At 33.5% G+C, this 13365-nt stretch overlaps 1 protein-coding gene across 6 annotated transcripts in view; it reads right to left on the bottom strand.

Moving 5' to 3' along the window:
* Positions 1–160: 160 nt before the first annotated feature.
* Positions 161–13365, bottom strand: part of LOC132746626 (putative uncharacterized protein DDB_G0282133) — a 31108-nt gene continuing 17903 nt past the window's right edge. For 2 of the 6 annotated variants that reach the window (XM_060735844.1, XM_060735843.1), the window contains 3 exons: positions 6132–6192; positions 5088–5147; positions 161–1261 (listed from right to left, as the gene is read on the bottom strand). In XM_060735844.1, the coding sequence (XP_060591827.1) occupies positions 1029–1261; positions 5088–5147; positions 6132–6192 (354 nt within the window). In that variant the 3' untranslated portion in view covers positions 161–1028. The remainder of the gene's footprint in view (positions 1262–5087; positions 5148–6131; positions 6193–13365) is intronic. The other 4 variants (XM_060735847.1, XM_060735845.1, XR_009628005.1 and 1 more) reach the window with 3 other exon arrangements.

Below are 13365 nucleotides of genomic sequence, written 5' to 3' on the forward strand. Positions count from 1 at the left end.
ATTTTTGGCAAGGGAGGTAATAATTGAGAACTACATTGTATCTATAACATTCAAGCTAATATGGGGGGAAAATGTGTAAATTTTAACAAGTGCATTAACATTGAATCTACAAAAACTTATAATGGTCCATATTTCAGTCATCTTTCTTCACATGAGCCACGCCATGACAAAACCAATGTAATGCGTTTTGCCACAAGCATGAATCCAGACCAGCCTGCACATCCCAATAACAAGTAGGGAAACTGATAGCGAACAGCATGGATCCTGATCAGACTGCATGGATGCGCAGGCTTGTCTGGATCCATGCTGGTTGCAAACGCATTACGTTGGTTTTTTTGTCATGGTGCAGCTCAATTATATAAATATATATTTTAAATGAAATACTTTTAGCAATAATAATCTTGCCTATTGTCACCAGCATTGAGTAAAGCAAATTGGCATATTGGTACAGTCTTTATCAGGCACATAAACTCCTGAATTATTTAAGTTACTCAAATTTGATTTCACATTTTTAATTTCTCTATACTGAATGATTGTGTACTGATATTCAATAACAAACAATGTAAACAGGAGCCCATTTCATAAAAGGCACTAGGTACTCTAAGTGTAAAATGTGTCCTTAATTAAAACCCTCAAAAAAATTATAGAGCTGTGTATTAATTATTTGTAATTGAATACTACTTCTATATTAGCAAAGAAAGAAAACCATTAATATTATCTATTTTTTGCACTGGGTTTTACATTGCATCAACTAAATAGAGGGCATACGATGACTTTTCAGTTTTACTGGTGGAGGAAGACCACAGGTGTCCTTCTGTGCATTATTTCTGTCACAAACGGACATCTGAGTAGAAACACTGACCTTCAGTAAGCCAGTTGGATAGATTTCTCAAATGAAAAAATCCAAAAACCCTAGCTAGATTTCGAATCCAAATAACAGAAATATTACACTAAGAGTTATTTAAAATAGGTACATTTAGCCTTTAATGAAACAGGGCCCAGATATTTTATAATCTTATATTAAAATATTAGTTCTCAACTCCGTCCAACTTTACGGGAAACATTAGAACTTTAGACTTCATAAAAAGTAAGTCAGGAAGAGAAAGGAGAACTTTAGACGCTTCCTTGCTGACATCCTCATGCTGATTGGCTGGTTTGAAGGTTGAACTTGTCTTCAGATTGGCTAAAATATTTTCCAATGGTTGAATGGCTGGTTTGTGAACTGGTGAATCATTGGTTGACAGAAATTCTGTTTCCAGGGCTGAAATTTAGAACATATATTGTTCAAACATGTATGTAAAGGTAAAATATCAACAAACAACAAGCCTAACATAATGATTTGTTATAAATTTTTAAATCAAATATAAAAGACATATTCATATCTAATGGAGACAGTTAATCATACATGACATAAGATATAATAATTATGTAATATTTAAATACAGTACACACTGATACAAAACACTATGTCAAAGTGTGACGCTGACACAATGGTGAGTACAATAGGTTACCTCTCCAAAATTCTTTGAAAAGTCAAACTACATGATCAATGATCTTACATTAATGTCATAAAACACAAGCCAGTCATTCTTATGCTAAATTAATTCTTGGCTAGAATCATTTCAGCATATCTTTTTTATGCAAAGCTAATTGGCATTTAATGAATTTTTAATCAGTTAGATAATTAACTTGCATGAAGTGAAAAATTAATAATGTATGCTATAAATATAAGAAATGAGTTTTGAGTGAAAAACAAGATAGAAAACGATATATTAATATACTATGTAAACTAAGAACCTATGAAAAAATTTCAAAATAATATCAGTGAGACACTTGCTACATAACATAAACATTACTAGCACAAAACTTCATGCAAAACTCTGTCCTTAGACACACTGAAACCTTAAGAATGAGTGAACAATGGTGTGTAATATTTCCTAAGTTAACATTACTAGAATGCAAAAAGAATTATAGTGTACAATTTTAATGTACACTATTTTCCTACAGTAAATTAAAACACACATAAACATACTACAGAACTATACAGTAGTATAGTGTACATGATTTTCCTACCGACATTAACATAATGCAGAAGTATTGTATATACATTAACATAACATAGAACTACTGTACAATATTGTTCCTACATTAACAGAATTGAGAACTACAATGGCATAATTATAATAGATTCCATCTTATGATGTTAAATGGTAAATTAACAGTCTATTGTTAAAACTGCTTACATAAGAAGTCTTTTTTTGTCCTGTAAAATCCCACAATTATGTTCATACTATTATCCTATTTTTTTCCAATATACATTACTGCCGATGTTTTCACAAAATGCAATGATTTTTATTACTATCCCAATTTTCCCGAAATATGTAACTGTAAACTTTTTCACAAAATGCAACAAATGAGGCCAAGTAGCGTAAGATATTCTGTCTTCAACAAAATAAACATATGATTTCCCTTCCTAGGGAATCCATGGTTTGTATATCAAACATCCTGTAACCCAGACATTAATCCAACTAAAGTGACCAGACTGAAGTTTAAGTTGGAGCTATATCTACATTGCTTTAAATTTATCACTGGTAAAAATGCCCTTTAAATTGTTGTTTTTCTTTACCCTTAATATCTTAAATGGGCAATCCCATACATCATTTTAAGGGAAAAACTTCAAAATAAGCACAGACTGAAGTATACAGTGCAGACCATGATCAAATGGCATGGATGTCAGCACTGGTTGCGTATGTTGCCACCAGTTGATGTAAGTCAAATTTATTGATAGTGTATTAAATCATTTCAGGTTCAAAGGGGTTCATTAGCCACAACCTGACTGTTGTTGTCCATATGTGGATTTGGAAATAAACAATTCTTCATGAAAATAGTTCACACATCACATCATATGTATGATAAGCAATATTATTGACATGTTAAGTCAATTATTTCTGGCTGTTTTCAAAGAAATTAATATTTAGAGAATAAAGTAGCATTAAATCAATTAAATTAGTTTATTTTTTGGCTGGTTTGAACTAATTTAATATGAGTGAAATAACTGACTTCTTTATAACTACATCAGTTGATTCTATAAGTTGATTTTTTCTTTCCATACTTCCATAAAATATTACAAAATTTTCTCCTGATACTATTTTACATATCTAATATATCACCTATTTAAACACTAGCTGCTGGCCAATTACAAACTATAATATACTAAATAATAACAAACAATTACATATACATGTACAACACAAGAATGACTCGTAAATAATTGAAATAATAATACTGCACAAAAATATTATATGTTGTCATAGCACTGCATTTGTTAATTAGCAAATCATATTATTTTCTTTTCTGTAAACTGCAAATATTAAGTTATTTATTGCAAGAGATGTCTTTACAGTTTATGTCATTAAATCAGAACTTTATTGAATGACCCTCTAGAAAAAAGCACCTTCAATTTGATTAAGGCCCTCACTGTTAAATGTCAATAAATCTTCAATTTGTAAAATTCAGTAAATCAAGAGTTCTGCATAAATAGTACTGGAAAATTATAATTCCCCAAATTTATACAGGAAATTTTACAGAATGATGTATGTATAATATATACCTTGAGCTTTGTATAATTTAAAAATTTTGAGTAATTCATTCAGGAAAACTTCTCAGATAATTATCTCCCTTTTCAAAATGAAAAGACTTATCAGTATGAGGTATATTAGAGTCTATAGAAAACTAATTGAGAACTGTTATATATGAGAAAGTGTATGCACACATGATGCCACTTTGTTTGACATGGAAATGTTATATATGATAAAGTGTATGCACACATGATGCCACTTTGTTTGACATGGAACTGTTATATATGAGAAAGTGTATGCACACATGATGCCACTTTGTTTGACATGGAAATGTTATATATGAGAAAGTGTATGCACACATGATGCCACTTTGTTTGACATGGAAATGTTATATATGAGAAAGTGTATGCACACATGATGCCACTTTGTTTGACATGGAAATGTTACATATGAGAAAGTGTATGCACGCATAATGCCACCTATTCTGTTTGGCAGGGACATGTTATATATGAGAAAGTGTATGCACGCATAATGCCACTTATTCTCACATGGACATGTTATATATGAGAAAGTGTATGTACGCATAATGCCACTTATTCTGACATGGACATGTTATATATGAGAAAGTGTATGTACACATAATGCCACTTATTCTGACATGGACATGTTATATATGAGAAAGTGTATGCACACATGATGCCACTTTGTTTGACATGGAAATGTTATATATGAGAAAGTGTATGCACACATGATGCCACTTTGTTTGACATGGAAATGTTACATATGAGAAAGTGTATGCACGCATAATGCCACCTATTCTGTTTGGCAGGGACATGTTATATATGAGAAAGTGTATGCACGCATAATGCCACTTATTCTGACATGGACATGTTATATATGAGAAAGTGTATGCACGCATAATGCCACTTATTCTGACATGGACATGTTATATATGAGAAAGTGTATGTACACATAATGCCACTTATTCTGACATGGACATGTTATATATGAGAAAGTGTATGCACACATGATGCCACTTTGTTTGACATGGAAATGTTATATATGAGAAAGTGTATGCACACATGATGCCACTTTGTTTGACATGGAAATGTTACATATGAGAAAGTGTATGCACGCATAATGCCACCTAATCTGTTTGGCAGGGACATGTTATATATGAGAAAGTGTATGCACGCATAATGCCACTTATTCTGACATGGACATGTTATATATGAGAAAGTGTATGCACGCATAATGCCACTTATTCTGACATGGACATGTTATATATGAGAAAGTGTATGTACACATAATGCCACTTATTCTGACATGGACATGTTATATATGAGAAAGTGTATGTACGCATAATGCCACTTATTCTGACATGGACATGTTATATATGAGAAAGTGTATGCACGCATAATGCCACCTATTCTGACATGGACATGTTATAGATAAGAAGGTGTATGCACGCATAATGCCACTAATATTCTGTTTGACATGGACACTTACCATTACTTTTTGTGGCTTGATCCTGAATTAGAAAATCCAAATTCAAAGTTTTATTGTTTGCTGAAATAGAAATCAGATAAAACTGTCTACACTTGTATATATACTGTAACAATTGGAGGATAATACGCTTATACTCTGAAACTTGCTGATTAAATTTTAATATATTTTAAACAAGCTCTGGAACTTCTCTAGGTTACATGCAAATTAATTTCAGGGGTGTAACTAAGTGTTTTTGTACATTGTTTGACAGTGATTTAACCTTGGTAACATAATGAAAATCAACTTTTTTCCTCATATGTGAAAATAAAATAAAACACTGATAGAAAAATAATATCCTTCCTTCTTTTACATATTTTGAATTGCTAAGCTTATACAAGTATAGTTGTTAGCAATAACTGGGTGAGATGAAATTGTTTTTTATGATTTTGTAAAATGGACTCTTTTTTTTTTCTATCCTCAAAATATTCACTAAAAATGTTATCCCCACTGAGGACATGACTTGCATTGTGTTTATATTTTGATTACTTTTCGTTTTCATAAGTAACATCCCTGAAATTTTCCTTTCATCAAATTAAATAAAGTTAGAACATTCCTGGACATGTTATCATTTATTCATAACAGTGTTAAATCGATGCAGCCATGTCTATCAAGTTAGATGGATAATTATACAATAGTAATATATTAAAAAACACTATAAATACTTTATTCCCGTTGAGTTTTAATTAATACCCTGACATTTTTTAAGTCTTATGTTATATGTTCTTGTATTTTCAGGCAGAGGAAGACACATGGTGTTCCTTCATGTATAATTTCTAGTATAAGCAGGAAATTTTATTTCATTAAAACCACCATGCTTCCATAATTAAAGTACTGATACCTTTTATACCTAGGTAACCATCTGTATTATAATTATAATTAGAATACATGTACATGTATTTATAAACATATAAACAGATATATTTCTTGATATTATATTATCATAGTTGCTAGGGTAATTTAAGGCTGTTGTCATGCATGAGCAATCTCAGGAAGGGTAAATGTTACCTTCTAAAGGATTAGTAAGTCCACTGCTACTCCAATCAAACTGGGCAGCCGGGATTGAGTCCTGAAATTAGGTAGGAAAAATTTCATTCAAAAACATCAATGTTTTTAATTAATGTCAGTATCATATCAAATTCTACTAAAACAACTCTTTTAAAACTTGGCATCATATCAATGAATGTTATACAACAAATACTAGTAGATATCATTATATATATGTAAAAAGAAAATCTTCGCCATAGAAAAAGTCACTTATAATAATAACAAGAGCAATCAGTGATCACATGTGTCGCCTCATGATGGCCAATTTCATGTTGGGACAAGTTTTGTGACAGACAGGCGGACAGTGCACAACTAGACTTGGTACTGATCATTCCTGTAAAGTTTGGATAAAATTGCAACAGTAGTTTGTGAGGAGTAGTCCGGACAAGTTTTTGTGTATCTGGCAACTAACAGAAAAAAACACCTTTGTATCAAAGGGCCATATTTAACTCGGCCAAAAATCATTCAACCGGAAACCCCGTGCAATATGCGCAAGGACTTGAGCTACAGATTAATCCTGTAAAGTTTCATTGAAATTGCATTAGTGGTATAAGAGAAGTAGTCCGGATAAACTTTAAAAATAAAAATTATTAAAGGGCTATAACTCTGACAAAAATCATTGAACCAGAAAATGCTGACAATATGCACAACTAGACTTGGTACTGATCATTCCTGTAAAGTTTGGATTTGGATGAAATTGCACCAGTAGTTTATGAGGAGTAGTCCGGACAAGCTTTTGTGTAACTGGCAACACACAGAAAAAAACACCTTTTTATCAAAGGGCCATAACTCGGCCAAAAATCATTCAACCGGAAAACCCGTGCTATTTGCGCAAGGACTTGAGCTACAGATCAATCCTGTAAAGTTTCATTGAAATTGCATTAGTGGTAAAAGAGAAGTAGTCCGGACAAACTTTAAAAATAACAAGAGCTGTCGGTAGGACAGCAACGCTCGACTATTTTTAGTGCTTGATAGTAAAAACAAGGGTGCCATAGTCACTAAATACGCCCGTTTACGAAAGCTTTAGATGGAGATGGGGGCATTATGGATAAGTGTTATCTAGCAAGCAAGTTTTTATTCTTGGCACTGTGTTGTTAAATGAACCTTAAAACAAATCAGTAGGGAAGATATGCACAGGATGTGTGACCTTGACCTTGGTCGCAGGGACCTGAATTTTATGCATGGCACTCAGCCTCACAATGATGAACATTTGTGCCAAATTATATTGAAATCCCTCTATGCATGTAGAAGTTTTGCTCCAGACAAGCGTTTTTCTATGAGCTCTAACTGTGACCTTCACCTTTGACCTAGAGACTTGGTTCATGTGCAGGGCACTACGTCTCATGGTGGTGAACAATTCTATAAAGTAACATTAAAATTCCTCAATGCATGTAGAAAATATGCTCCGGACAACATCTGGATATTGAATCATCTCCAGGGACCTTGACCTTGCAAATATTAACCTAAATTAAATGTGTCACACCTGTAGTCATGATAGTTACCATTTGTGCTACAATCCATCAATAAATGATGACTAAATGGTCCCTATACACATCTTCAAATTTTTATCTGAACTTTGACCTCTATGTGTAACCTTGACTTTGGTAGCAGGGATCTGAATTTTGCGTGCGACACTCAGCCTCACAATGGTGAACATTTGTGCCAAGTTATATTGAAATCCCCCTATGAATGTAGAAGTTTTGCTCCGGACAAGCGTTTTTCAATGAGCTCTTAGTGTGACCTTGACCTTTGACCTGGAGACCTGGATCATGCATGGAGCAATACATATCATGGTGGTGAACATTTCCATAAAGTATAATAAAAATTCTTCCATACATGTAGGAGATATGCTCCGGACAAAATCTGGATATTTCACCATCTTTAGTGACCTTGACCTTGCATATATTGACCTAAAGTACATGTGTCACACCCGTAGTCATGATAATGACCATTTGTGTTACAATCCCTCAATAAATGATGATTAAATCATCCCTATACACATCTTCATATTTTTATCTAAACTTTGACCTCTATGTGTGACCTTGACCTTGGCTGCAGGGACCTGAATTTTGTGCGCGACACTCCGCCTCACAATGGTGAACATTTGTGCCAAGTTATATTGAAATCCCTCTATGCATGTGGAAGTTTTGCTCCGGACAAGCGTTTTTCAATGAGCTCTAAGTGTGACCTTGACCTTTGACCTAGAGACCTAGTTCATGTGCGTGACATGGCTTCTCATAATGGTGAACATTTCTATGAAATTTCATTAAAATCCCTCCATGCATGTAGGAGATATGCTCCGGACAAAATCTGGATATTTCATCATCTGTAGTGACCTTGACCTTGTATATATTGACCTAAATTATAATTATCACAGCCATAGTCTTGATAATGACCATTTGTGTTACAATCCCTCAATAAATGATGACTAAATGGTCCATATACACATCTTCATATTTTTATCTGAACTTTGACCTCTATGTGTGACCTTGACCTTGGCCGCAAGGACCTGAATCTTGCGCGCGACACTCCACCTCACAATGGTGAACTTTGTGCCAAGTAATATTGAAATCCCTCTATACATGTGGAAGTTTTGCTCCGGACAAGCATTTTTCAATGAGCTCTAAGTGTGACCTTGACCTTTGACCTAGAGAACTGGTTCATGTGCGCGACACTGCTCCACATAGTGGTGAACATTTTAATGAAGTTTCATTAAAATCCCTCCATACATGTAGGAGATATGCTCCGGACAAAATTGGACGCCGCCCGCCCGCCAGGGGCGTTCCCATAATACGTCCCGTTTTTCAAACGGGCGTATAAAAATGCTTGATACAGTTACCTCCTCCTGTTTACAGTTTGGGGTCATGATGGTGAACAAGTGTGCAAAGTTTCAAAGCCATATGTCAATGGACTTTGAAAATATTTGAACTATTACAAAATCTTTAACGTAAATTCTAAGTCGAAAAAGGGGCATAATTCTGTCAAAATGCTTGATAGAGTTACCTCCTCCTGTTTACAGGTTGGGGTCATGATGGTGAACAAGTGTGCAAAGTTTCAAAGCCATATGTCAATGGACTTTGAAAATATTTGAACTATTACAAAAACTTTAACGTAAATTCTAAGTCGAAAAAGGGGCATAATTCTGTCAAAATGCTTGATAGAGTTACCTCCTCCTGTTTACAGGTTGGGGTCATGATGTTGAACAAGTGTGCAAAGTTTCAAAGCCATATGTCAATGGACTTTGAAAATATTTGAACTATTACAAAAACTTTAACGTAAATTCTAAGTCGAAAAAGGGGCATAATTCTGTCAAAATGCTTGATAGAGTTACCTCCTCCTGTCTACAGGTTGGGGTCATGATGGTGAACAAGTGTGCAAAGTTTCAAAGCCATATGTCTATGGACTTTGAAAATATTTGAACTATTACAAAAACTTTAACATAAGTGGTTACGCCGACGCGGACGCGGACGCCGACGCTCGGGTGACTGCAATAGCTCTACTTATTCTTATCAAATAGTCGAGCTAAAAATTATTAAAGGGCCATAACTCTGACAAAAATCATTGAACCAGAAAATGCTGACAATATGCACAACTAGACTTGGTACTGATCATTCCTGTAAAGTTTGGATGAAATTGCACCAGTAGTTTATGAGAAGTAGTCCGGACAAGCTTTTGTGTATCTGGCAACACACAGAAAAAAACACCTTTTTATCAAAGGGCCAAAACTCGGCCAAAAGCATTCAACCGGAAAACCCGTGCAATATGCGCAAGGACTTGAGCTACAGATCAATCCTGTAAAGTTTCATTGAAATTGCATTAGTGGTATAAGAGAAGTTAGTCCGGACAAACTTTAAAAATAAAAATTATTAAGGGGCCATAACTCTGACAAAAATCATTGAACCGGAAAATGCTGACAATATGCAAAACTAGACTTGGTACTGATCATTCCTGTAAAGTTTGGATGAAATTTCACCAGTAGTTTATGAGGAGTAGTCCGGACAAGTTTTGTGACGGACGGACGGACAGACGGACGACGCAGAAGTGATCCCTATATGTAGCCACTACTCCTTAGATAATAATAATAATAATAAACACAAATAATTTAGTGATTTGCCAACCAGTTTCTCTTATACTCATCAGGGCAAAGTGATGTCACATATTAACGATGATGTTTGTGTACACAAAATCTAAAAATAGTAACATCATTATTACATTTCAGATGAAATTTTTTAAATAAAATAATGTCCTTGAGATAACCTAGCTGAAACATTGTTACTATGAAATTTATAAAATGGAATGGATAGATATATAATTTTGGGTATCTATTTTGCACTTTTATCTAAAGGTTCACATAAAGCTAATTGTCTTGTTGAAGGGTCTCTTATCACATTACTATATTAAACTAGGAAAAAATTAATTATATAAATAAAATAATACTTGTATTAGATGTTACAATAATTATTTCAATTCAGACTTTGGAATTCTTTATATTATATCACTTTCTAAGTATTCACCTATCATGAATGTTCATCAACATCATGGCTTTGTTAAAGGGACTCCACTGAGATATTTTGACACGTTAACGAAGACCCAAAACTGTTTTTCCAAGCTTTGTCCACAATTTGATACAGGTCTGAATCAATAACTTGTGTGCAAATTTTCAGGTCTCCAAGAATGATCTTTTTTCTTTTGAAATTACCCCAAAAAATGAAAACCTTTTTCACTCAAATCTGGCTAAGAGTTGCACAAAAAATATCAATTTCAGATTTAGTTCTAAGTATTTTTCCATATCATTGTTTGCAGATTTTTCCATTGCAAGTGCTTCATTTGATCTTTTTAAGATGTTCAAAATTTTAATATATATTTTTGAACATCGGTGGAGATCCTTTAATACTGGATTCACAACAGGGTGTATGCATGATCATTCTAAACAACTTTCCTAGCAATGTATAAAACAAATATAGCTATTTTTCTATGTTTTTTCACTATCATCAATTTAGCTCACGTGCTAGTCAAACCTAGTCCTTTACCAAAATGTTAGTCAAACATTTACCCAGACTTCACTAAATATCTTAAATGGACTTGTTAATCTTTCAGTTTTGACAAAACCATTCCTCATTTTAAGTTTCAAAATATGTACAGACTGAATTGGAAACAGTGCAGACAATGATCAGACGGCACAGACTTGCTTGCTAATCTGGGTCTGAAGTGGTCACATGGGTAGTTTCAGTTGCCCCAAGCAAGCAGTGTTAATAACCTGGGTGATATGACAGTAAAAGCTCAATAAGCTGTTTATACATTCTCATGATAGTTTTGGCTTTTAACCTTATTAATTTGATGAAACAAATAGGTAAAATCATTGGTTTAATAAAACGCAGAGAATCATGATTGCTTCAATATGCTTGCCTTATGTTTTTACAACATTCATTTATAAAAGAATACCCATTGCGAGCAAGGACCTCACTACAGTACAGACTTTCAGCAAATCTGTTCCCAAGTTTCTAATAATAAGAATTAAACTTGAATGACCAATAAGTATGTCAATTTAAAATGGTGACCAAAAACTCTAAAGGTCGTACTAGTCTTAACTAATGGAGGAAGACCTCTGGTGCCCCTTAGTTAATTATGTCATGCCCAAGTACACATCAACACAGGAAGTTATAGGTCATATGTGACTTTCTAGCTTTTCTAATGAAGGAAGACTTTAAATGCCCTAAAATTTATTATTTCAGACACAGGCAGGCACCCAATAACAAATTAACCCTCCACAAGTTAGCTGACATTAAACACTCCAATCAAAAATGTCTCTGATGGGATTTGAACCTGCAGGGGCTTGAAGTCAGGAACCACAGCCATTCAACAATGGATGCCCCTTGAATGTGATAGTTTTAACTTGCAACAATACTAATTTTTTGACATATGGGAACTTAATATTTCTTCATTTCAGAAATTTTAATAACATTTCTGTAATGAAAAACAAAACTCAATCATCATGGAATCATCTTTGAATCTCACTATTATAATAATTAACAGAGTGATGTTATTTCTCATTCTAAATACCCAGTTCAAATAAGGTGGGTAAAACAAGAGATAGTCTTTTTTGTGAAAAATGAACCAATCAAAATTATACAACAAGAATACAAGTTTTCTTTAAACCTTTACCTGCTGGAACCAACACAGAGCTGGATCAGCTTAAATATCTGTGCAGTTTGACCAGGTTCTATACTGTATCTCAATTTTTGTATTTTGATACTGAAGGCCCTTAAATTATAAGCAGGCACAAATTTGGCAGGTAAAGGCTTAAAATAAAACTAACACAGAGTAAAACACAGACACTTGGGGTTTGGAGCTCAAAACGCCTTTAAAATCCAAATAAAATGCATATTTGTCAATCCAAGCACATGTACTGATCATATATATCAAAAAAACTTAATATAAGACGTTTTGAAAAAAATTCATATTTCAACATCTATAATAATTATTATAGAAAACATACTGACAAATGTTTTATAACACAGAACAATTTAACACAGCACATGAGGTGAACACAGCAATAACATTATACAAAGATAAAACAAACAGGGAGCAGTCTAATGATGAGGTAATACATGTATGAACATAGAGTATAACACAGAGGTAACAGTCACATACATCAAACACATGACATAATGAATGCCAGAGAGATGTTACTGAAGACAAATAGATGACAGGATAGTCTAATATTTTTTGTCCAGCTAGGTCTAACATGTCTAAATATATCCCTTAATTATATGCCTATAGTTATATAGTAGTTCCAGATTAAAATACATTTTCTACTGAAAGAATACATACATATGAATCATCTTCAACATTTTTTATTACTTAAGTTGTGACATGAATGTGTTTTGACATTACATTCTTACACCTATCTAAAACGAAAAAAATAAATCTGGTTTGTTCAGTTGTTTTCTGTAAGCAATTTGCAGAAAGTATTTTAGGTAAACTAAGTGAGTGTGTTGGTCTGGTGGGCAATGCTGCCTTGTTGGGAATACCACTTTACTCAATCACCTTGAGCTGCAAACACCTTGTCTTGTTATAGTCCATTCCTGCACAATTGTAATGCATGTATATACAACAAAAGTACATAAACTTTTACTTTTTGCATGTTAATTTTGTCACCATTAATTTTGTAACTTCTTTTTTTTTCTCAAAACAC

The sequence above is a fragment of the Ruditapes philippinarum genome, unplaced genomic scaffold, assembly GCF_026571515.1.
Source record: "Ruditapes philippinarum isolate M1 unplaced genomic scaffold, ASM2657151v2 ctg11263_1_1_1_1, whole genome shotgun sequence".
Taxonomy (NCBI): domain Eukaryota; kingdom Metazoa; phylum Mollusca; class Bivalvia; order Venerida; family Veneridae; genus Ruditapes; species Ruditapes philippinarum.